General features: G+C 44.1%; 1 protein-coding gene across 1 annotated transcript; it reads left to right on the top strand.

The window, feature by feature from the left end:
* The first annotated feature begins 374 nt into the window (after nt 1-374).
* On the top strand, nt 375-24,486 carry LOC119164701 (uncharacterized). Its single transcript, XM_037416916.2, has 5 exons — nt 375-555; nt 10,715-10,856; nt 19,987-20,126; nt 22,129-22,234; nt 23,990-24,486. The coding sequence occupies exons 1-5, from the start codon at nt 501-503 to the stop codon at nt 24,348-24,350; spliced, it is 804 nt and encodes a 267-aa protein (XP_037272813.2). The 5' UTR covers nt 375-500; the 3' UTR covers nt 24,351-24,486.
* Nucleotides 24,487-24,654: the final 168 nt, after the last annotated feature.

Below are 24,654 nucleotides of genomic sequence, written 5' to 3'. Positions count from 1 at the left end.
AGCGTACTCGTTCCACTGACGCGCACATCTCGAGCACCCCGTGTCACTGGTTATCCACGGATAGGCAAATTTTCCCCCTCTGAAAACACGACTGTTTGCAGTTGGCGGGAGCGTCAGAATGGACGGAATTCGACGCCATCAATTCCCGGTGACGCGTACCCAAATGCCGTTATCTTCCTTTGTCAGTCACCTCTATTGTGTCTCTACCTGTTGCGCGTTCGAAAAAAGGCACCGATAAGCTACCGTAAGCGACGTCGCGCTATATTTCGCACGCCACGGCGCCGTCCACGAGACGTCACCTGTACGCGAGGGCAGGGATGCACTGAACAAGCCGTGGCCATATCTCCCGCCTCACCGTGCTCCCTGCCTATCGGAAAAACGACACATTTAAAGCGCGGCGACCATATCGCTACCTGGCACTGTCTACGAGCAATCTGACACGGCGGTCTCGTGTCCTTCCACTTGTCAAGCAACGCCCCATTCCAACAACGATTTCCAACATGGCGAGCTGGAGGTTTACGACGCTCGCGCTACTGCTCATTGGAGTTCAATCAGGTAAATAATCCACAACAGCGTTTCGAAGACAATCATTTATCCGAAGAAAAACGCTTATTTCTTTCGAGTACTGCAAAAAATAGTAATTAGCGAACCTGCAATCTTTTTTCGGAGATGAAACACGGTAGCCCTACACCTATTCAAGTCCGCAATTAGATACACTATTTGGTGTACCCGATGGGTAGTGCATTTTACGGACTTTCCCAAAAACGCGGTGCCCAAGTAGATAATATGGCCAGGGGCCGATTTAACATTAGTTCTCTTTCTTAAGTGAGTTTCTTGCTTGGTGAGCAGGCTTCGCTAATGACATGTGCTCAATCCAATGAATGAGATGTTTTACAGCAAAAGCTGTTATGAGATTACAACTCGGGTCTCGCGCAGTTGTCCGCCGCCGCCGCCACCACTGGTATCCGTAACCAAATCGCACGAAATCAGAAAAAAATCTAGCATAATTACCACTATGGGGCTCGAACCCAGGTCGGCTGGGTGCCAGCCCAGTATTCTAGCACTGAGCCACGCTGGTCCAAAAGACATGTTGGAAAACTTGCCTTAGGCAGGCTTGATGTCGGGAGAGTAATCGCGTTAATACGACTTATAAAGCGTTCTAAAACAGTGAAAGAACAAACAGTCGTAGCACAATGTTAATAGCGTAACGAGTGGGTCGTCCAATGCTTCATCCCATTACAAAAGCTTGTTTTGTTCAGCTAATAACTGTGGCGCATACCCATTTCAGGCATAATTTCTCACCGCTAGCAGCCACTGCATGAACAATTGGCCCAAAATTTCTCGCAGTAGTTTAGCGGATACCATGCTTCTCAGAAGAATGACGAAAATTTTCAATAATAATAGTCTAACGAGTATCAAGCAAAGGTGCGTGCAGCAGTCACCCAATGAGTGTTTAGAAAAGGCTTTGAAAGGCCGCTCTTCTAGCTTTCGCTCTGACTGTGCTGCACCTTCTGAACAGGCCTGGAGATTTTTTTTTTCTCGAATGCTTCCAGCTTAGCACGTTTTTGTGACAACCGCGCAGATGTCCGTGAAGGAGAGGTGTTATTAAATTGTGTAAGTGTATGGATGGTGACGGCACTGCGATAAGTCACCATTTTTAACTATATACAAAAAAAAGCTGCGCATCTGTCACACGCACTAATACAAACGTATTTGTTAGCTCGAGAACTGGTTTAACTCGAAGATTTAGCACTGTCCCAGTGAATTCGACTAAAATAGTCTTTACTGTACTTCAACCATCTTCCCTATCATATTACCAATACGTATTTTATTGTGCTGTTTTATTCACTCTCACAATGGATATGCTTGCTCAACTGCAATATGAAAGGCAGCTGCGTTGTCCAACCACTGCGTTGCACTTTTGACATATTATCGCAAACTTGGATATCCGTCTGCTCTAATTTGAGCAGGCGCGTACCAGGTTACGCCTTAAGAGATTTTCCCATCTAAAAGTATATAGAGGTGCATATAATTCAGACAAATACATGGTTTGCCAAGCACGCAGAAAATATTCGTGGTTGAATTATGTGTTCTTTTTTGTGTACATTGCCCAGAGCTGCAGAGGAAAAAGAAAAAGGCGGTGGAGGTTGTCGTACCATGATACACACTGCTTTCATTAAAGGCTCGTGTACGTGTACAAACTGTTTAATAAAAACTTCTTGTGACAAATATAAAATCAAACGCAGATTCATGCAGGCGAAAAGAGATCGCGCAGTTTTTGTTCGGCAGACGCTTTTTAAGATATGCTATTGGGAACCAGCCCATTTACAAGCACCTGAAAAGGACGAATATGACCAAGTTAGTAACTTGTCATAAAATGATATTGAACGTCAGCAAATGCGGAGAACCGCGAAAAGCGTTCCCGCCTGAAAGCCCGTTGACGTCGTAGCCTGTTGCGGTAATACTAGGTGCATCGCAGCGAAACCTATAATCTAGAACCGTTGAACATGTACTCTGTTTACTATAGCACTCGACATCAGCATATTGGATGACGTACTTATGTAACAAGAGTTCAGCTACGCTGTTACCAGACTGTAGTTTGTTTTAGAAAATATGTATAAAGTGCGTAAATGTTTTATGTGCTTTTTTATAACAAACTAGTTCCGAGTGAAGCGAGTTTCCTGTAGTTTCAATCGTTTTGTGTCTTGTCCCCACGCGCTGCTTTACGCGTAAGCGATAGCTAGAACGAACACCTCGTGCCTGTCAAGCCACAATCGCGCATGGGACCAGGTAATTTGACTCGCATTGACTGAGCACCAAAGGAAGAGATAAAGGGATGAAAAAAAGTTGACCCAAGAACTTTTGTTTCGAATGACTGCTCTTAGTGACCCCAGCTCTGAACCACACACTTGAATAGGTTCATATTATTAAACTGTTGGACTAACAGTCGGATTATAAAATCAGCATGTGAATGAAGTCGCAGAGTTTACTGAACGTGCCGACACGACCGTTGGAATAGGCGACGTCGGGGAGTTGTCGGGCTTAAATTTCATCTCGTGACGTTATCGAAAGTCGGTTCATCGTTCAGCATGAGATCATTTTATGTACTGCAGAATTGGAAATGTAGCCGCACCATCAGATATTCCACTCTTCCAATTCTGTATTCGGCAACGGAATACCTACGCACGTGTGGAAACCAGGCGTACACCCATCGCGTGATAGGTCGCGTGTAATGGGGTTCATGGAAGCACGTTTCTTATAAAGGGAAGAGGGGGCGCTGATGTTTTCCCGAATGGTAAGCGTCATTCTACCTTGACACAACTATTACTTCCTCCATCTTTTTTATTTTTTTTCTTGCATAGTTGAAAAATGAACCTAACCTTTTATATAGCTGCCACGAACGTGGAAGTCCATGCTTTCACTTACACTTGATTGTTATTGCTCTTGGTACCACACTTAGGTGCTTCATTCATTGCAAAAATGAACACCATGTGTGCCGGGTAAAGACCGCTTTTTCATGTTCTCCTTCGTTTTTTGTTTGTAATGGCTTGTTACCAATGCACACATTTATTTTTTCGAAGCCTAGTCAACAAGCCATGTCCACAGTATTTTGGGTATTATTTGTTAGTGACAACTTTATGTGCCGTAGAGGTTTGCATACATGTTTGTAGCACTTACAGTTAGGAAGTCCAGATTACTGTTTATTAAAAAAAAACACCCTCCGCAGCGTACAGCGCGTAAAAGTTCTTCTTTTGCAGTATTTACTGCAAACAAATTTTTAGAGCACTTGAAAGCTTCAAAAGGTTTTCTAATAAGGGACTAGATTTGAAAAAATGATGAATAAAAAAAATCTTTCAAAACGAATATCCGAGTGGAAGCGTAGATGAAAAACCTGAATGTTTAGAGTGCAGAGAAACGGATATTCTGCCTCAGAGAGACAGCCATCCATTGATGGCAAAATCTCTCGAGACAGTGAGGATAAAAAAGTCGAACTCCGTTCAACTGAGGTGAACAAACAAGACTGCGGCACTCGGTGAAGAAGTATCTCAACCGAAAGTAAAAAAAAAAGAACAGAAAGGAAGTCGGAAAAACAAAACAGAAGAAGGCAAGTGCTTTCACACTTGTGATGCCTTGTGAAAGCTTTCAGGAGTTCAGTTCATGGTGTCCTACTGTTTGCTTCTCATTGCTGACTGCAACAAACGTGGCAACAGTAAAATTTGAATAAAATGTACATGTAGAGCTGTAAGTTTTTCAAAGTATAACTTTGAACGAGAATAGCATGAAAATGCCATTTTACAATAAGCTGTTTGTTGGAAAAAAGCAGTACATGACATTCGTGAGCATACAAGCCTCCTGAAGAAAAAAAAATAAAAATTCCCGGTGGTTGGTTGACGAATTATTGTACGAGCTGCGGTTGCAAAGTTTCTTTCGGCGAATGTACAGACCTCTGTGGAAAAAATGTTGACAGTCGAACGTGTAGGGTTATGGAAGTGAATGAGATTTTCGGTTTGGCTAAAGGGCGTCAGTGCTCTGTCTTTACTGTGCAGTGACGAGGAGACTGCTTTTCTCAAAAGGAGGTGTAGGCTGGAGCGTGGTGTAACTTAATTGGATGTCAGCGTTCCTCGGTCAAAACAGTTTGTGGCTTAGATGTTAGCGTCATTTCTCTACTAAAGAATAACGCTTAAAGCCCAGGCGTTATCGAACATCTTTCCCCACGAAGTATTACCAGGCCGGACTCGCTGCAGTGTCGGGTAGTTTCTGAGATGGGAAACGCCCCCGCTTTGTTCGCTTAACGATGGGAGCTGATACGAAGCGCATTAGAGACAAAAGGGAAGGATAAGTAATGGCTTTTGATTGAAGACCATGGATAAGTAGGACCATTGAGTGTGCTATCGTTGGGAAGCAGTTACGATTAAGTCTTCCACAATGCTGTAGCGTGAATAAAGACAATGAGCTTTGCAGCTCTCGCTGGCCAGTGGACGGGACGACACCCACATGAAGTGAGGGGCGTTTCGGTGCCGGAATAAAGCACCGCCTCGAACCAGGAAAAGAGCCAGGCCTAGCGCGACACGTAGCCTCGTATGAAACATTTCACTGGATACATTTCTCTATTGCATAACTGGAGGGGTGTATATACGACCCACCGGTCGCGAGTTAGATCCTGGTCATGGCGGTCGTATTTTGATGAAGGCGTATGCCAGGAGCCTTGCTCTATACATTATCATTGGACGTTAATGGAAGCCAACTGATAAAAATTCCCGGGGCTGTCTAATATGTCTTGCCTCATATTCATTGTTTCGGGATGGGCAGTCTCAGATATGATTATATAATAATGGATAAATGAGTGGATGCTGTAAGTGTCACCCCATAAAGAGCTGTGTCCTATGAGCCATCAATCAAAACTTCGATTTGGCCTAATCTCTAGCCTGTGTAAATTAACTAATATTGCTTGGAAATGTTACTTTTTAGTTCAGATATCTGTAACCTACGGAGCGCTCTATTACCATTTTGCATGACATCATGTTGTTTGTCCCCACTGCTGCACCAGTCATTATTAGACAACCCTCTTACGTATTTCGCTGACATGCTGTAATTTTCCCTGATATCGCTAAAACTGAAGTCTCTAAAGAACTTAGCGCAAAAACGAATCGCGGGCCTGACGGCTCAGAAAGTAGTAGAGTGCTCTTAATCAAGTTCAACCTTCCAGCATTGTTGAACACGCCCTGAATCCTTGTAGCTGGTTGCCTTTAAATTGTTATGCTCTGTGATTATGGCTGCATTGCTCAGAAAGGAAGTGCTCAACCTCATGGTTACCAGCAGCACACGATAGCACTCAGCCACCACGTTGGATCGATACGTAGATAGAGCTGGCGTCATGTGCTCCGATTGTACAACAGCGTTCCTGGCGTGTGTAGAATCTGATAGTGCATAGGCGACCGTCTGACTATCAGGCCGACGATAACATTCCTAACGTTTCTTTTCCGATTGCACAGCGGCGCATTGAGCAGCACTGATAAAATGATAACAGATATAGGTCGGTGGAATCGGCCCCCGTCAGGAAGCACTAAACACGTGGCAAGATATCGTGGTAGACTCGACGCGGGAATTGCGCCCCTGACTAGCCTCGATTGCCAGGCTTAACATTTGCTTGTAAGAGCTAATTCGCACAAATCTCACGGCGTCTACAATTGAAAAAAAAAATAGTATTTAGCAAACACTGTACAGAGGCATTGCTGGTATATACAAAACAGTGCAAAATAAAAAGGACTGAAAGTAAACACCACCAGAGCGCTTCCTTTCAACAGAAAATTTTTATTGAATGAACATAGTAACGTAATATTACTGCGCACACGCATACAAGTCCAGACAGACTTATGACGACACTCATGGCTAGATACAAGCTGACTAATCTTAACAGAGCTAATTATTAGAATACCGTAAGGAAAATTCGTTATCCTGGATGGTGCTTGAAGACTGACCGACACTGTCATACCCTGACCTGTGTATTCTGTGGGCTTCTGATTTCACGTGTCGATTGATCATGGTGGCGGAAACGAATACTCGTTCGAGAAAATTCCGTGGTGCATCCGCAATCTCAGAAATGCATTGGCAAGTGCATGCAGAGAACACTACTCCTCCGAGCATTTGGATGCTCCCTGAGTCGCGGGTATACGCATCGCCACTATTGACCAACGTAAACACGTCCGCACGTGGAGGGTGTGTTTCAGGCAACACCAGCGGCACAAGACAAATATATTCGTGTGCGTTATGAAGCGTGAATTTTTCACAGATAAACTCTATTTGAGCCCGTTTTTGCACCACTGCGCAGGCATTTCCCACCTTATTGTTGACTGTTGAAACAACTCCAGTGCCGTGACGCTGGACATATTCTACACAGTCAAGACACAGAAGTTCGACATACCTTACGAGCCGTAGTTTCTGAGTGAGGCACCTGCCTTCAAGCCGTATCCGGTTACCTGCAAGGACAGCTCGATCGTCTTAACAAAGCGGACCCTTTTGTTGTAGCAGATGGTTTGATTGATAATGATTGATACGTGGCGTTTAACATCTCAAATTCACCTTTTGTATGCAGTGACTTATCCTGGCGCACCCACGTCACTAATATCACATCAGCCTCTAACAAAATATTCAATTTCATAAAACGTAACCTCCGCCATACTTCACAGCACGTAAAAGTAATCACTTATCAAACACTTGTTCAGCGAAAGCTTGAATACGCGTCATGTGTCTGGCATCCACATTAGGCATATCTCACCGTAGCATTAGATGCGGTTCCAGATCGAGCGGCCAGATTTATTGATTCCGCGTATTACCTTAAAATTAGTGTCACGTCACTGAAACCACAAAGCAATCTTTCACCTCTCACCCATCGTTGCTGTTTCGCCAGCCTATCACTCTATACAACAAGTTATTTTTCATCCCTCTTTAATCACCTTACAATTCAAACGCAGAGCGCACATCTAGCTACCTAGGTCACTCGCACCAAGTGTCACGTCCACGTGCATGAACCACAACTTTTTCATCCCCATTGTTTTTCGAACTGCCTCAGAATTAAACGGACTTCCCGAGCCTCTACAACCTGCCCGTCTCTGTATCTAAAGCCTCTGGTGCATGATATTGAAGCTAACAGTGAGTAATAAAGGTTACAGGGGTGTATCAATAACACTTTAGAATACCAAGTTTTTTGCTTTGTATAAACTTCTGTAAATGACAATTTGTATTTTTTCTTCGTTACCACTCATTATGTAATACCCTCTAGGGGTCTTCAATATAACAAACTGAAGAGAACTGAATATGATGAGAGACAGCGTAGTGACGGGCTCCGAAAATTTCGACCACCTGGGTTTCTTCAACGGGCATCCAAATCTGAGCATATGGGCTTACAGCATTTTCGCATCCGTCGAAAATGCAGCCGCCGCAGGCAAGATCAGATCCCGCGACCTGCAGGTCTGCAGCTGAGCACCTTATCCACCACGCGACTGTGGCGGGGCTGCAGCAGATAGTTATGTCGCTTGGACTAGTTGGCGAAACATCTTTCACCAATAAAAAAAAGTAAGGCGACGTCCTGATAACCGTCGGGGTTTAGCGTCTCAGAACGCTATTTCGCTTGGGCTAGTTGGCTAGACTACTGGGGCTGGTATCAAACCCGCGACTCTCAGGTCATTAGCAGGACACCGCAACCACCGATTCACTGTGGCGGTTGCGTTTTTCATAACCATATTGTAGTTTTGAGAGGTTAACCCTTTCAGACGCTACCTATAAAGAACTGTCTGTAAATTTGTGAATTCGATAGAACAAAATATCAAAATACTCAGTAAATGTCACAAAAACGATATTGCCTTGTTTCATTATTTATCTGCTTCTTCTCTTCTTACGTCATTGATGCTCAGTTCTGGTATAAATCAAATGTAATCTGCGGCTAGAAATACAGTGCAGATTATATTTTCGGTATGTGAATTTTGAGAAATGAATGGATGGATGCGAAACTTTACTGTAAGTTCTGAGGTGCACGACTCAACGCGCGGCGGGCCACTCTCAAGTTGGGACAGTCAGCCCAAGCTTGACCGCCGCATAGTGGGCCCTCTTGCCAGCATACAGTTGATCCCCGACATTAGGGTTCTTGATAACAGATAGCAAAGAAAAATTGTACTCTTCACATAGAAGCTGCAGGAAGCGGCATGTCGAACGATTCATCCAATGTGATAGTGCCCCCAGAAAAGTGATTTTATACAGCGGTACACTACAAAATGAAGGGAAATGAAAACAAGTTCAGTTGTTAGAAGGTTCAGTTATTTCAAACCTCGACATTTCTCGCCATTTCTTTCGCCCTGCTTCTTTCAAATAGCAAGAACAACTCGTGTACACGGTACTGTACTTGATGTGTGAAAGGGTTAAACCCCAGCAGCTATTACATTAGTCTTCTCTTGCCAAATTCATCACGACGTACTTCACGTAGCACTTGTTCTCACTCTACACTTCTAGCGCGACGAAATCAGATCAAAAATTTCAAAGGAATATTCGGCCGGCTTGACTGTACCGGTCGGTCGCCCTGCAGATAGTCACGTTACACGCAGTGTGTGGCGCAGCCGGGAAGACGATGACCTTTGTGTCCCACACTAGCGGCTGTATGCAGGAGAGGGCTCCGGTTGGCACATTTCTGCTCACACATCGACCGCTTTTCTTAGCCTTTGTTATTATTGCTGGGAGAAGAAAAAAAGGCCGCCCGCATTTTACCATAGGGGGAACTCGAGTAAATGCTTATCAAAGTGGTGGGTTTAACTCGTGAATGTTGCATGATTGGGCATGGTTTGGGACCCACCGGATAGCGCTCATCTCTGTTAGGTGTGCGGGTCGAGGCGGGTAGCGGTAACCGTTGGTCACGCTCATCGATGGTGTGTGACCACGTACAAACAAGTCCTTACATGATGCGCACACCAAGTGCGACTTGAATGGCTCTAGCAGTCTCTCGTCGTCATCGTTGCCGCTGTTAACGTTGTCGTTGACGCTGTCCCCTTCAAATCAACGTTGATAAACGTGCTCGGAAGAACCCACAGCGTGTTGGTCTGCTTCGCTTTGTTTTTGATGCTCCCAACCAGTGTAAGGTCGTTGTCGAAGCGCAGTCAGTCGCATACCTCCCAGCTGTGTTCGAAGCTGTGATATTGGAAGTGTCGTATCAAAGGAGTAGCCGGCAGCACAAACTGCTTGGCTCGCCCCGCCCCTTTCGCAGCACGCTCGCGTTCATGAGCAGTTGCCATCTGTTGGCATCTGTTGCTTTCATCGCATTTACTAAAGTCAAACAAAGCGCGAAGTCAAGCGAAAGAGGGGAAGGAAGAGGGGATGAAAGGGCAGAGAGGAATGAAGAGGAGAGACGAGCCGAGCATGCGCAGTGGGGGTGTGGACGCCAACGACGAGTGACAGGGTGCGTCTAAGAGTTGCTCCGCATTTAAAACTGTTTTCTCCCGTATGCGCGCAGGGAAAACCCACAGTTGAATTCTGTAATACAGGTTCTTTATGGTTTGTGCCGCCGAATAAGGCAGACGAACATGAAGTCATTATGCATGATTTGTTTCTAAAAATTGGCGTAACCAAATATTTTCTAGGGTCAATGATGCGTTCTGACTTTGGGCGCTTGAAGCTGCTTCACTTCGCCAGACTCTTCGCTGAGCAGTCCAACGTTTTGGCGGTGAAGTGAAAGGTCACTATAGAAACAAGTTTTAGTAACACTTTTTTCAAAAATGTACTGTGTGAGCACAAGTCAGGCACATCAATGACTGCCGAAAAAAAGTGACCTTGGCTTAAATAAAACCGCTCATTGCATTCATGCTGCGTATGTCTTCACTTCATTTTGTAAGCTCGAGACTTCGAACCTTTGAAAGGTTATGGAAATGGCCATTCAATGCGCTCATAAAGAGACCATAAACAGTTCAAAGTTGCTTACTCAGACGTTTGAGTGCATGAATCAAGAATATCATTATGGACAACAGCGGCTGTGAAGAAAAAGAAGCGCATGAAAGAGGTATGATGTCTTTACACAGCGCACAAAGCAAGCGTATTCACCTAGTGATAATATCAGCACTTGTCGCGCATAACAATCACCACAAGTGTGCAGCATGTGTACGATGCCTCTTAATTACTGTTGTCAGATGAAGCATTAAGTCCTCGCTTTGTTTTGTTTTCACACTTTTCCTTATAGCGCTGTGCATCGACGATGTGGATGAGAAGTGCGACGTGATTAAGGCTACAACCTGCTACTGGTCTCAGGCCAAGGCTCATGGTGTCGATATCTTGGTTCCAAAAGCGTCTGCAAAAAACTACCCAGATGACGTGTGCCGCTCGTAAGTATAGGTTTTATATTAGGCGTTTTTTTCTCAAAAAAGCAAATGCACTGTAACTGATACTGAGAAAAACACTTTTTTTTCTACTGACAATATGGTTGGGCCTGCTCGAACAAATTTTTTCCGGAATGTTCATCATCACTAAATACCACAAATTTATATTATGGCTAAAATCTACATAGCGAAATACTGGTAGTATTGTGGAGTGGAGTTTGTAATTGGCTCATTTATATCGAAAAAATCATTTGCACATGAATTAGCTAGCGAAATAGGTGTAAAACGGTTCGAATATACAGTAAAGAAAGATTTAGTGATAGAGTTGACATCATACTTGTGCTTCCGTCACTGCCATGCTTCGACGCATGGGCGTAATGACGATTACTAGACTTGTGAAAGCAGAGGGGGAGGGAATGATGATGCGCAGCAATGGTGGTCGCGCCTCACACAGGAGTGAGATCGACTATAAGGACCTTCACATGTAAAACATAAAAAAAAGCGTCTGGGAGAGAAAAGTAGAAGCCTGTTATGAAAAATCTAAACAGCGATTTTGTGCTCTAGACTATAGTAATTAAGACGTAAGCTGAAATGAACCAGAGTGCATGAAGTGGCACAGTCTCCGTTCGCGCGATCCCAACATAAACCTTCTAATGACGTGTCCGACGCTCTATTCATTGCGTTAAGATGAAAATGCCTTCCTCAGTCATGTCACTGACCATTTCTGTACGGAGTACTTGCCATCGACACTTAGCGCCAAGGCGGCGAGTGCAAGACACTCTTCTTGCTTAATTTGAAGGTTGGGCGGCCCAAAACCTGCCGACAGATTGTATTGCTCATGAAATACACATATCTATTGATATTGATACTCTTTAGTTCACTTTCATGCATTTATTGTTGCGTAAAACACCTGTAAATTGCCTCTATGCATGAGCGTGTTCTAAGAGCTCAGCCAAGATCAACGCCGGCGAAACCACTTCAGCGAAATGCTACTGCGGCGCGCTTGCGAAAACGAACAGTGGCTAAAACGTGCTCAGTTTGGGCAGAGCACCAAGCTGTCGGGCTAATCGCGGAGTCCACGACTGCAAATGGTTCTCATGTGCCGCAGCCGCAAGAGGTGCTGACTGCATCGAAGCTAAATGCAGTTCGTGCCTAGCCTGAAATATGCTGCGGCTACGTTTTCCTTTGTGTTCAGCACGTTAGTTCACTTGTTGTTGTGCGAGATAGAAGTGTATAGACTTCTCATCAACTTTGTCTAAACGAAGATACTTACTTAGATGAAATCTAAGCGAAATAATGCCCTCGTACTTTTTTAAAAGCAAGCAAAAGGGATCTCTTACTAGACAAAGTGAATTTCATTCCATTGAACCATGACAAATTGTCGTTATTTGCATCGATAGCAAATGGTAGGCGACAAACAAGGTTGATTTTTTGTTCACATTCATAGCCATCTACAGTATGGCGGCACCACATTGTCACGAAACAAGCTTTTCAAAGCTATCATGGTGATAATGTGTTTCTCTGATCACCTGAGAAGCGCATTGCCGCGCCCCTTTAGTACAGGTGCGAGGTGAGAGCGCTGAGTTTTTTGTTCTCTGCGTGCTTGAAAAAAGCCCAGTTTCAGCACAGAGGCGAATTAATGAATGTTTTAGCAGCAAAATAGTATGTCATAATAAGAAAGACTATAGCAACTCACGCCTTTAACACACCGAAGTACTAGAGCGAGCGAAGTGACCTTCATGCAATCTACGGTTTCAGCTCAAACACTCTGATGAAACTACAACTTAAATACGAGCGACATGTTCAACTATTATTGATTAAGACATGATCATGAGCATGAACCTGTAAGCCAAAGTACTCTATTAAAAAAAAACGGGAGTCAAACGAGAGCCATGACTGTCTTACTCTTTTTGTGGCAGCCGTTTACCCACTTTTTTCCTGGGGGGAGCCACAATATTGTGTTCGGCGCTCTTGGACAAAATAATTGACTTTCTATATACAGGCGAAGGAGTGATAGGTAAATTTAAAGAAATTGAGCTTAGAGACCTAAAACAAAAAAAAATAATGAAATGCTGACAGCGAAGGAGCTGTGTTCGTTGCACATGTTCTTTTTTCGAGTAGGACACACTTTGCGGCTGCTACATTGAAGTAACAATTAGAAAAAAACGCGTAAATTAGCATTTTATTTTTCAACTTTAAGGCATTTGCTTGTATAAAAAGGTTGATTGATACGTGGCGTTTAAAGTACCAAAATCACTATATGAATATGAGAGACGCCGTAGTGGAGGGCTCCGGAAATTCCAACCACCTGGGGTTCTTTAACGTTCACCTAAATTTGAGCACACGGGCCCACATTTCCGCCTTCATCGAAAATGCAGCCGCCGCAGCCGGGATTCAATCCCGCGGCCTGCGGGTCAGAAGCCGAGTACATTAGCCACTAGACCACCGTGACGGGGCGGGGTTTAAAGTACCAAAACCACCATATGAATATGAGAGACGCCGTAGTGGAGGGCTACGCAAATTTCGATCACGTAGGGATCGTTAAAAAGCACCCAAATGTGATCACATGGACCGGCAGTGTTTTTGTTTCCATTGAATGGTATAAAAAAGTTGAAGGCCATTATTATTTATAGCACAAACAGTTTTTAGATATTTGAAAAAAATGCGTAAAATGTCATCATCAGATTTCATTGGCCATAAGCAAATGCTTGTGAACGTGACCCTGGTCATTAGAATCATTCGGACGGATGTATTTTCTCGTCCTGGTAAAACCTTTTTAATGCGAAGCCTTTTTAGTGAACCTGAGCAACTTTGAGCGTTTCTATCTATCTATCTATCTATCTATCTATCTATCTATCTATCTATCTATCTATCTATCTATCTATCTATCTATCTATCTATCTATCTATCTATCTATCTATCTATCTATCTATCTATCTATCTATCTATCTATCTATCTATCTATCTATCTATCTATCTATCTATCTATCTATCTATCTATCTATCTATCTATCTATCTATCTATCTATCTATCTATCTATCTATCTATCTATCTATCTATCTATCTATCTATCTATCTATCTATCTATCTATCTATCTATCTATCTATCTATCTATCTATCTATCTATCTATCTATCTATCTATCTATCTATCTATCTATCTATCTATCTATCTATCTATCTATCTATCTAGCTCTTCTGGCCGTCTCGATAATGGTACCAATAACAAAATTGGTATTGGGTAACATACCTGTATGACAAATATAATTTACTAGTCATTACATGAAAATCATGACACGTGTTTCGTGATTATGATGATTTACATTGCATGGTCTTGCTGCTCTTGCGGTGGTTTAGTTTACATGAGAATATGCAGAAAGTTGAATAGTATGACATGACTTCATGGCAATCATAAGTGACAGACCCTAACGTGGAAATGATGACATGCATGTCATGATTTTGATGTTATGAGTAATGAGTACACGCCACGCTCATGGTGCAATCGCGGTCATTTCCCTAGATTCACATATATCGAATTTGGTCTTACGTGACGTCAATGGATGACGAAGGTATATGACTGGCACAAACATGATAATCATGATGTGAGTGTCATGTGAGAACATGAGAACATACCACGCTCACGATGGGCTTCCGACCCTTTCGCTAGCTTCACATATACCAATTGTGGTATTAGGTTACGTGAATGGACGACTAAAACAATGACACGTCCAAACATGATAATCATGATATGCGTGTCTTGTAAAACATAATTTTATGCTACTGGCATAGCGTGCTCGCGGCCATTTCGCCAGCTCGACATATACGAAATTCGGCAATAAGTGACGCGAGGAGACGACGAAGGGAAATGACACGTCCAAACATGATAATATTGACATGAGCGTGATGTAAAACATCGCTACATGCTACGCTCACGGCGTGCTCGCGTCCGTTTCGCTAGCTCCACATATACCAAATTTGGTATCACATGACGTTAATACACGACGAACGTAAAGGGCACAATATACCCCGACATAACGTTGACGCACGTGCACGCTGGGTGCTGCGACGCTACGCTAACAAAATGCGAGCACCATATATTAGGGCCAAACCTCATAAGCGCGAAAATGCACGCGACAGCGACGAGCGACGCTATGAGCGACGAAACAGGGCGTTCGCGTGACGTGTCGCGTGCTCGTTTTCGCGCGATCGCTCGGTTCTCCAGATTTGGAAACCGTTGCTCATCGCCCGGAAGTGCTGGGCTCAAGCAGCCAATAGCGAAATACCGGAAAAGACAAAGACTACATAGGTGCACGTGACCCTGCCCGAGTCACGTATGCGCAACAAGAAATAACGCAATGTTTATTACGCATGTGCATATAAAAAAGTGCTGCAAGGCAATAATAAACACTTTCCGTTTCAATACACAACAATATATCTTATTTTTAAATTGCATACCGCTCGCTACGCGGTTTTCTTGGTGCGAGTAGACGGCCTCATGCCAGCAACAGTGGAATTCGCTCGCCGAAGCCGTCGCGTGAATGAGGTTTGCCTGCGCTAGCGACTGATCGCGCGAAGCCGATCTACGTCGCGTCGCTTGTCGCTGTCGCGTGCATTTTCGCGCATATGAGGTTTGGCCGTTATAGTCTGACGCCAGGCGCGATTGGTGCAACCAGCGTCCGTCGGTGCGTTCCGGCGGCAACCAGCGCGAAATCATTTCGTGCCGACGACGTTACCCAGACAGCACCGCGTCTTCCTCTCTTCGTGACGTAGGGCAACGCCTCCTGTGTTGTAGAGGGATGCTGGTCACGCTCAAACGCTCATGCGTTATAGCCCGTGTTAAGGGTCGGAAGGAAGGTCGCTGCAGGATACGAAAACAAACAGGTTTATGGCACTATTTACACATATTTACAGCAAAGAAAGGTTAGGGGTTTCCCAAACCACGAGCGTGGTGGTTGAACGTTACATAGTTCAGAGCGAATGCGACGAGGTGCTGTGCCAGTTTAATACTAGCGAGACAGCTAGAATAGCGGTAGACAGGCTGGTACAGACCTCAACTGTATTTGTCGTGACGTTTGATCTTGCAGACAATGTGGAAGTAGTCAAGAACACCGGAGAAATCTCAGGAAAAGCAGCGAAAGCAGAGAGTGAGAAGAACAGTGCGGTTGTAGGCAGCTCCCAGCAAGGCGAGCGAGATTTTTCGAAAGGAAGCAGCTGCACTGTTCCTAAGAGCGTCAAGCTGTCCGCCAGTCTAGAGTGTGAAATAGTTGATTTTTTTGAAAATCATTTAGACGGCGCGGCGTCGACAGCTGACGAGTTCAGTGAGAGTGTTAGCGACCTTGAGCTGCGAGCAGTAGGCTCAGAGACGAGTCGCAAGAAGTGGTGAATACGCAAGAGACGTCGGAAAGCCGCGAGAGAGACAAAAAGTACTACGCGGGTAAAAGAAGGCACAAAATCTTTTAGCGTAGCAAGTAGGACTAGGAGTTCTGGATCGGCATCAAAGCCGGTTTGCATGCGTGCGAGCAGCCGGGCCAAAAGTAGAAAGAACGCCGGTTCGCAAATTGAATCACCGAGGTCATCAGGCACCGCTGCTGCTTGAAGGGACGACGAAAGGGTCCGCATTTGAAAGTCGGGAGCTCGCCTTTGTCTGCCACATTGTCTGGGTAATGGCTCAAATCTTCGACAGCGTCTGGCAGACTGGGCGCCGAAGGGATTGAGAGCCTCCCCAGTAGACCGGCTTACGCACAATGGCGTCTTCCCAGACAAATTTTCGGGCCAAACTTAACACCCCGCAGTGCTGCGTGCTCCGGCGAGTATATGGCAAGCAGATCGGCGCCTGGCGTGCCATCTGCGGCATGATACGACAAAACGAAAGCAGGCGCGCACGCGCGCCGGGTCACGTCGAAGTTGTAATGGTGCCTTAAATGACGCATCTAGAGATGATAGTCATGACATGCGTGTGATTTAAGGTATGACTATATGCTACGCTCATAGCGTGCTCACGGTCATTCGCTAGCTCCACATATCACGTCACGTGATACTAAATTTAGGACCACTTGACGTGAATTGGCGATGAAGGTAAGTGACTCATGCAAACACAATCATCATGGCATGGAAGTCAGGTACGGCATAATTTAGGGCTTACTTTTAAGTAACATATCCACCTTCCTAGTTTGTGCTTTGCATGTTTTCTATTCCCACAGTACGTGCCAATTTTTAATAATGGCACAGAATTCTCGTCAATTCGGTGAGATGTTTTGCCGCGACCCAGTTCATTTAGGCGATCGATGCACCTGGCACGAAGCATGGCAGGTGTGTGACGTGTTGAAGCTGAAGAGCTCGAGCTACGGTCCGTGTGCTGTTATAAACTGGTTTGCTACACCGTCACAAACGAAGGATCAGTTTTGGGTCATTCTCATAGCAAAAAAGAAGGTCACGTGCAAGACCCTCAAGATGGTTCGAACACCTGTTATGTTGTGAACTAAGCCACGAATTACAAAAACTGCTCATTTCCCGCTTCTGCTATGCAGAATAGTTCTGCACTCGTATTCACCAAGAGAATAGAAATGCATAGATGTAATACACACGCTTTTAATTGTTTTATTGATTCATCAGTAATTCAGAATTCTGTTAACATAGACATTTTCCAGTCCCGTGAAACTCGAACTAAGGAGCTATTACTATATCAATGGCACGAACCCGCCAGCTACTCTGTTATGCCTTGCCCCGCCGCGGTAGTCTAGTGGCTAAGGTACTCGGCTGCTGACCCGCAGGTCGCGGGTTCAAATCCCGGCTGCGGCGGCTGCATTTCCGATGGAGGCGGAAATGTTGTAGGCCCGTGTGCTCAGATTTGGGTGCACGTTAAAGAACCCCAGGGGGTCGAAATTTCCGGAGCCCTCCACTACGGCGTCTCTCATAATCAAATGTTGGTTTTGGGACGTTAAACCCCACATATCAATACTTTGTTATGCCAGACAGAGAAGTGACAAACCTTGATGAAACCGCGAAGCGGCTGTAGTTTGTGGAAAGCAGAAAGTCTTCCGACACGCAGAAACACATCGCCTTGCCTCTGAGGTTAGATGCTTAACAGTTTCTTTCGTCGCGGACGCTGAAGACTATTGCCACCTTTTATACTGCTGTATAGCATAGACTTGAGGGATAGCCACTGCGAACACTTCTGGCTGCAGGAAGGCGGAAGAGTATTTTCTGCGTATTTATTTAAAGAAACGCAAACGCATCACGTCGTACGCAGAATTAGTGGTTCAATAGTGTATTTTTAGGCACTTCTCAATTATCCTTGGCAGAATCTGCCTCGACACACCCTGATTCTGGCCAGTCTAAAGTAACAAAGTGACCGCCATTACTGTCATTTAAATCCAGTACATACGATAAATAGCAAGCAGTTATTGAGATTCTAAAAACGGGTTATGCAATATACATTCCTGAGATAACATAACCATAGGGGGCTATGTTTTTCTTTGCTTTTATTAGATTTGTAGTAATTATCAGACAAAAAAGAATATTTAAAGTGTTTGAAAACGACTCCTGGAAAGATGTGTTTCATCTGCCTTCATACAATTAGGAGACTAATCCTAATAAAATAATTTGAATATGCCAAAGTTGGGAGCAATATCTGCAACAACTTTAATAAAGTGCCTAATGAAGAATGATTCTAATATGAAGAGAGCGAACCGATTTTTGACTGTTTATTAATGCAAGATACACGTAGGAAAATATAACACCAGACACTGGTCTACAAATGAAAACACAGCGCACATATTGATTTAGAAGCACAGCATGGTAATATAAAAATAGGGGAGGGGTATTATGCAATTGTGTCGGTTACGCCTACGTAGAAACAAAACTTGATGTAAAAATGAATATGCACACAAGAAATTGTCAAGCGTTCTATTTACGAAAAATTTGTGACGCAGAGTCAAGCAAGCATTTTTAGTTAGATAACACCACTTCACACCTTGGTACTACTTTCCCTCCGAAGTATAGATAAAGGCACTCAGGTATTACCTCAGCCGCTGGCTTTGCTGCGTAAACGGCGTGGCCTTTAGGCACTTCGAATGCTTGTCTATGTCTCCTGAACTCGGCAAGTTTTATCTGGTCCAACAACGACAGAACCTCGCTCTCAGCTCTAAAAATGGCAGCAATTTGAGGAAAATGTGGATCATCTCCCTTGGCCATTATTAGTTTATTTCCAACATGGTATGTAATATGCTGCGTAGTAACTGACTTTGCTTGCCATATACTACCTGTAGGTCGACACTCTTCTATGCACGTAGGCAAGTGGGATCTCTGCACAGGTTTCAAGCCTGTTATGGTGTGGCCCTGGTCCAGGGGAACATCACGAAACTCATAGCCTTGCCAAAATTGGGGACGCACTGCGAGTGTCTTGCAGTTGTTTCTGTTGTCCTATTCGGCCTGGCAACATTTTTTAAACCAGACCAAACCAAGCCGAAGACAATGGCAGAATTCCACCGAGGGTCTACTTGCTGTAATTGATATCGTAATTATCAGTACCATATCCGAGAATTGTATATTGTCAAGGAATAACATGGTTTTAGTAAGCGTTATGACAGCAGGCTATAACCAGACTCTTCATGGCCACTCAGTTTAAATAATAGAAAACAATTACGACACACAGCGTTATATGCTGTTGCACTAGGTCGTTTGTGTAATTGTGTTTTCTAACATTTTATTTTCGTTATAATATAATGCCTTTGAATATGTTAAAAAGTGCGAAAGCCTGAACTGCTCTGAGACTGCCGGAGCTTGTTAATTAAGTGTTGCCAGCACTCCAGTAATACCATTGGCTCACCCTCAAATGCCTCGGTGGCCGCAATTACGAAGTCGTATGTGAGAACGCTGAAGTCATGAAGGTCAGAGAAGCTCTGACCCCAGGCGAGAAGCTCTGTACTCCTCTGTATGTGCACTGGTCTCCTCGACTCTTTCTCCTTTTTTGTCTTTTGAATCGCAATTCTCTTATTTCTTGAGCGGGGCAGGAAACCAGACGATCGTCTGATTCACCCCCTGCCTTTCCTCTTCTTGCTTTCACTGTCTATAACCTGTAGCGAGTATAAAAACGAGTAATGGAAGTCTTCTGGTACATCTCATTTTTTTCTTGCAGAGAGGAAGAACTTCCCGAAGATTCTGTGTGCGAGGAATACTACAGCGCTTGCAAAGCACCCGAACGGGCACTTTTCGAACACAAGGAGAAAGGATACGCTTCGCTGCGCTTCCTTCTTCTCAACAAGACGATGTGCGAAGGTCAGTGCAACGCTTGAGAGTACTCGCTATTACACTTGAAAGGAAGTTTCCCTTTAGGAACTTTTCGTATAAATTCACGAGAACAGAGAAATAGATTGATGCTGACATTTCGCCATGTTTGGTTGTGTTTGTGGCGTTTAGTTTGCCATCTGCAAAAACACATTGCTGGTTTAGGTCACATAGTGGTATTTCTATTGAAGAGAAGGAATTCACAGGACTAAGCGATAGGGATATACCCACGTGCAAATAAAGAAGGTATTATATAAACATTCTGTATACATTGCTCATTATTATACTTGAAACAGGCAGAGTCCATTTTTAAAGCTCCGACGTACGATTACAATTTGTTGGCTAAAAAAAGTTTAAAAAGGTCCCATATTTAACGCATTGATCTCCGATAAGTGCATCTCCCAGAAATGCATCTTCGAGGTTGAGACAGTCGCACATTCCGGCCCCCCTTTTCAGGTGGCGAAACCGGTCTTGCAAGCCCCTCACAAACAAATGGCATATCATTCTTGTTTTTGGTTGATTGTAACAAGTGTAGCTACAGGGATTGAAATTTTTGATCAAACCGATAGAGACAGAACCCAACACTGTAATGGGAATGTGAGCCTTGTGTCGGCGCAGCAATTAAAACTGGCTGAACAGGCAAGCTGCGATTTCGTTGACAACAAAGCAGGTGTGTTGTGCATGGCCGCACATACAAATGAAATGAGCGACGTCGGCAAGAACGGCCACCGCTCGAATATGTCTGCACTGCCAGGAGTACTATAGTCAAAATCAGAAAAGAGTAATAGCTTTAGGCTGGACATGTTGTGAGAAGCCAGGATAAGCACCGGCCCTTTAAGCTGACTTGATTTCACGAGAAGGCAAAGGCTTTGTGACACGATAACTGGCATTAACACATGTAATGGTGCGTCGCAAAAGCGTAGAATTTCACCTGGGTCAAAACATGTAAGTTCCGCAGCGAATGAGTGGTTTACAAATCCACCCATTGAAAGGCGCTTAAGCATATTTAGTCATCATAATCCACGACGGCATGAACAGTGTGGCCAGATGAGCGGGTGTCTGTGTTGACTTACGAACGCATTGTGGGTGATTTTATAAATGGCTAAATACCGAGATACGGATTAGTGCACAACTAACAACTTTGCTGGGAGCAATCGTCCTAGAATAGTTGGAAACCGCATACTCGGTCGAGCACAGACGTGTTGTTCCTTGTGACACAGCTGATGTATCAACTGAGAACAGAAGTCAGGCTAAGAATTGAGAAAGCGATGCGAACATAGTCTGATTACGCTGTCGCGTTTTGCTCTCCATGGTGAAGCTAAACATTCTCGCAAATTTCAACCGCGGCTTTGTTCGTATGTGAGTTCGCCATGTCCGGGGTGTGCGGTAAAACAGATAGCCATAGTAGACAGGTATATGCGCCACCGAAGTTGGCTAAGACAATTAAACACCAATAGCACACAAAGACTCAAGGCGAAACTTTGCCCAGCAAACAGCTACATGCCGCAGTAACCTGAGTGGTACATCAAAAAACTATCATAATCAGGAATTCGGGAAAACGCACTGCCCAGGGCTTGCACTGAAGGGGAGTAAGGTAACAGTCCGACAAATGGTGTGCCCGTTACCACAGTGACGCCACTGTACCGTTATAATTTGTTGTTTTAGAAGCTGACGGTTACACTCCCACCCTAAAGCTTAACAAATTGTGTTTGATAAAGAGCAGAGACACAAGCCATCTGAAAGACTCACAAAACGTTCAAATGTGATAACCTTCTGAAGGGAAGGCCACCAACTTCGGTGTTTCATCAGTGCCCACGAAGCCAAGCTGGCTGAATTGTTGTGTCTAGATTCCTAGACGTGATATAAAATTCGATCGCTCATCATCAGCGTGTGGTTTGCGTGCTGACCTTATGTGTACCTGCGTAACCAGATTTCGGGAATGATAATGTGCGAAAGCCACGTTTATACGGCTCTTTCGTGACAACTGCTGCAGGTGTGAAGAAGCTGGGATTCTGCATCCGTAAAGAGCACATGGGCAACTGCAGCGCTAGGTTCTCAAGCCTCCACTACTCTATCGAGAACGCTGAGAACAATGAAATGTAAGTTTTATTCCGTATCGCTTGCAAAAAAAAATACAGGGCAATCCCAAACAATTGATATTTTTCCATCTGTAATTTGAAAGCAGAATGCATTTGACACGTCAATGGGAAGGGTTACAGGCTTAGAGTTTCCTAGAGTTTCCTACAGAATACGTTAGAGCGCATTATGGTGCTAGAGTATATTGGAGTTGCAACGCGTGACGTTTCCGCCAGCGTCATATTCGGATTTCTTCTCTTGGGCCCCCATATATCCTGGAGTTACTTTGTCGAAAGGCGAGGTTATGAATGAAGCAATTATTAAATGAAGTGACAACTGCGTTTGAAACCGCAAGCAACAAATATTAGATGAATCCACGTACAACTCATCGTTCCCGTGGTGTTAGAGATGTTAACCTTTACTGTAAAAGACCTTAACCAAGCCGGGTCACCAATGACGTTCTTTAGTCTATGGACTTCTAGACACCTGAAATGAAGGTTACCAGCTCAGTTACGCCCCCCTTTTTTTATGGGAGAGGAACAGTGAAGGACAAAAAGTAAATATTATTGAATAAGTCATGTCTGGAGAACGAATAGGAGGCGGTGTTCGTCAGAGTACCGAAGGGAACCTCAAGACTGTTGTAAATCCGTGTGTTGCGTAATTTATGGTAAATTCAGTTACCCAACATAATTTAGGAGCGCAGCTTAACACACACTTAATTAAACAATATTAAAAAAAAGTCGGGACGTGATAGGGATTCGACCGACGGTAACTAACTTTCTCTCGCACATGCCACTTCTTTAGCGCTCCTTGATCATGTGATATTTGCGACGACTTGGCCCTTAAAGATACCTTTAGATATCGCCATGTGTCGTGCAACGACAGTGTAGCAGCATTAAAATGCTTCCATCAAAGTTTTTTATATGACGCAATATCTTTGAGCTTATTCTCAAAGTGTTGCATCACGTGCTTGAGTACCTTATTAGGCGGTTTAGCAGAATCGCCCCTAGTGGCGACATGCTGCACAACTTTTCTTATTTGTGGGGTACTTTAAAGCCTCACTTTACTCAAGATTGATTGAAGTTTTGCTGCATAAATATTTAATGAGCAATACATGGAGAACGACTGATACAAACCGGTCGATATTCTTTATATATCAACACAAAAATTACCTGTTACTCACTAAAAAGATCAATGAAGAGAGAAACAAAAAAATACAATCGATCAATAAATCAGTCATGAATGACTGATTTATTCAGTCATTCATGACTGAATAATTCATGACTGTCACACATAATGAATCAATGAATCAATGAATCAATCAATAAATCGATCAATAAAGTAAACAATCAGTCAAACAACCCAATGAACGAACAAACAAAAGTGAGCCAGTAACTTTACTGGCGTTCGACAGTGCCTCAATTAGAACAAATTGTGCAACTGATATTTTGTAGAAATGTGTCAGAAGACTTCATTGATACACAATTTCGATTCCTTTTGCTATAGTAATTTGATTGATTAGCGGTTTTCAACACCTGAATGTGTTTTAGTCGAAGCTGTTGCATGCAATTACTCAGACAGTCTATGTTAGTCATGATTTTCGCAGGATCGATGTTCATTTTGAAGCTCAAATTGCGTAATTTTGTTGAGCTATATAAGAGGGCCATTCCTGATGTTGATAGTTCATTGTACCAGTTGGTCACATTTCATTTGGGAGAAATTTTACCACGTCATTGGAGACTGACAATAATGCAATCTTACAAACATCCTCTACGCAGGGCTGCCAAGAATCTCAGCGATTGCCTCGAATACGCATTGAGACCCTGCATTGCGAAAGAGGTTACCCTCTCGGAGTACATGAAAGAATTGGCCACTGCCATCAACAACCTGTTCAAGGTTCCGAAGCATCCCCCGCCGACAACGACAACCTCGGAGCCCTCAACTGTCACCGCCTCCACAACACACAGGCCCATCACACCCACAACCGAACAGCCTGTCACTACACCAACCCACGAGCCTGTGACCAGTCCAACCGGGGTGCCTCCGACCACGTCAGCTCCGCCTAGTGCGGCTTCGACTTCGCAAACGGTTGGCGCTTTCGGCGTCGTTGCTCTGGCATGGCTTGTGCAGGCTGCATGAGAGTACAAAAACCTTCAAATCTCTAAATGAAGCACTGTGGTGCTACCACGGCCACAGCTAACATATCATCTCACCATTCTGTCCTCAAGTTTTTATCCAAGTTACCTGCCGAATAAACCTATGAAACTTCTGATAATGCACTGTGTTCTTTTCACTGGAATTGCGGCTACTGAAAAATACGCGTTGAAAAGAGCACAAGGAGAAGCTATGACAATAACACGCCCTGACCTCAAGGCACTTTCGCCACGAGTTTCCCAATCACACAATTTCCAGCAGCAGATATCGGAAACGAACTGCTGGGCTG

The sequence above is a fragment of the Rhipicephalus microplus genome, chromosome 9 (assembly GCF_043290135.1).
Source record: "Rhipicephalus microplus isolate Deutch F79 chromosome 9, USDA_Rmic, whole genome shotgun sequence".
NCBI classification, from domain to species: Eukaryota; Metazoa; Arthropoda; class Arachnida; order Ixodida; family Ixodidae; genus Rhipicephalus; species Rhipicephalus microplus.
Note: the sequence above shows the minus strand (reverse complement) of the source record. Positions and strands in the feature narration are given on the sequence as shown.

Coding starts and splice junctions, on each gene's coding strand:
- LOC119164701 (XM_037416916.2), top strand. CDS start 501: ATGGCGAGCTGGAGGTTTACGACGCTCGCGCTACTGCTCATTGGAGTT. Junction 556..10,714: donor GCTCATTGGAGTTCAATCAG/GTAAATAATCCA, acceptor TTTTCCTTATAG/CGCTGTGCATCGACGATGTG. Junction 10,857..19,986: donor CCAGATGACGTGTGCCGCTC/GTAAGTATAGGT, acceptor TTTTTCTTGCAG/AGAGGAAGAACTTCCCGAAG.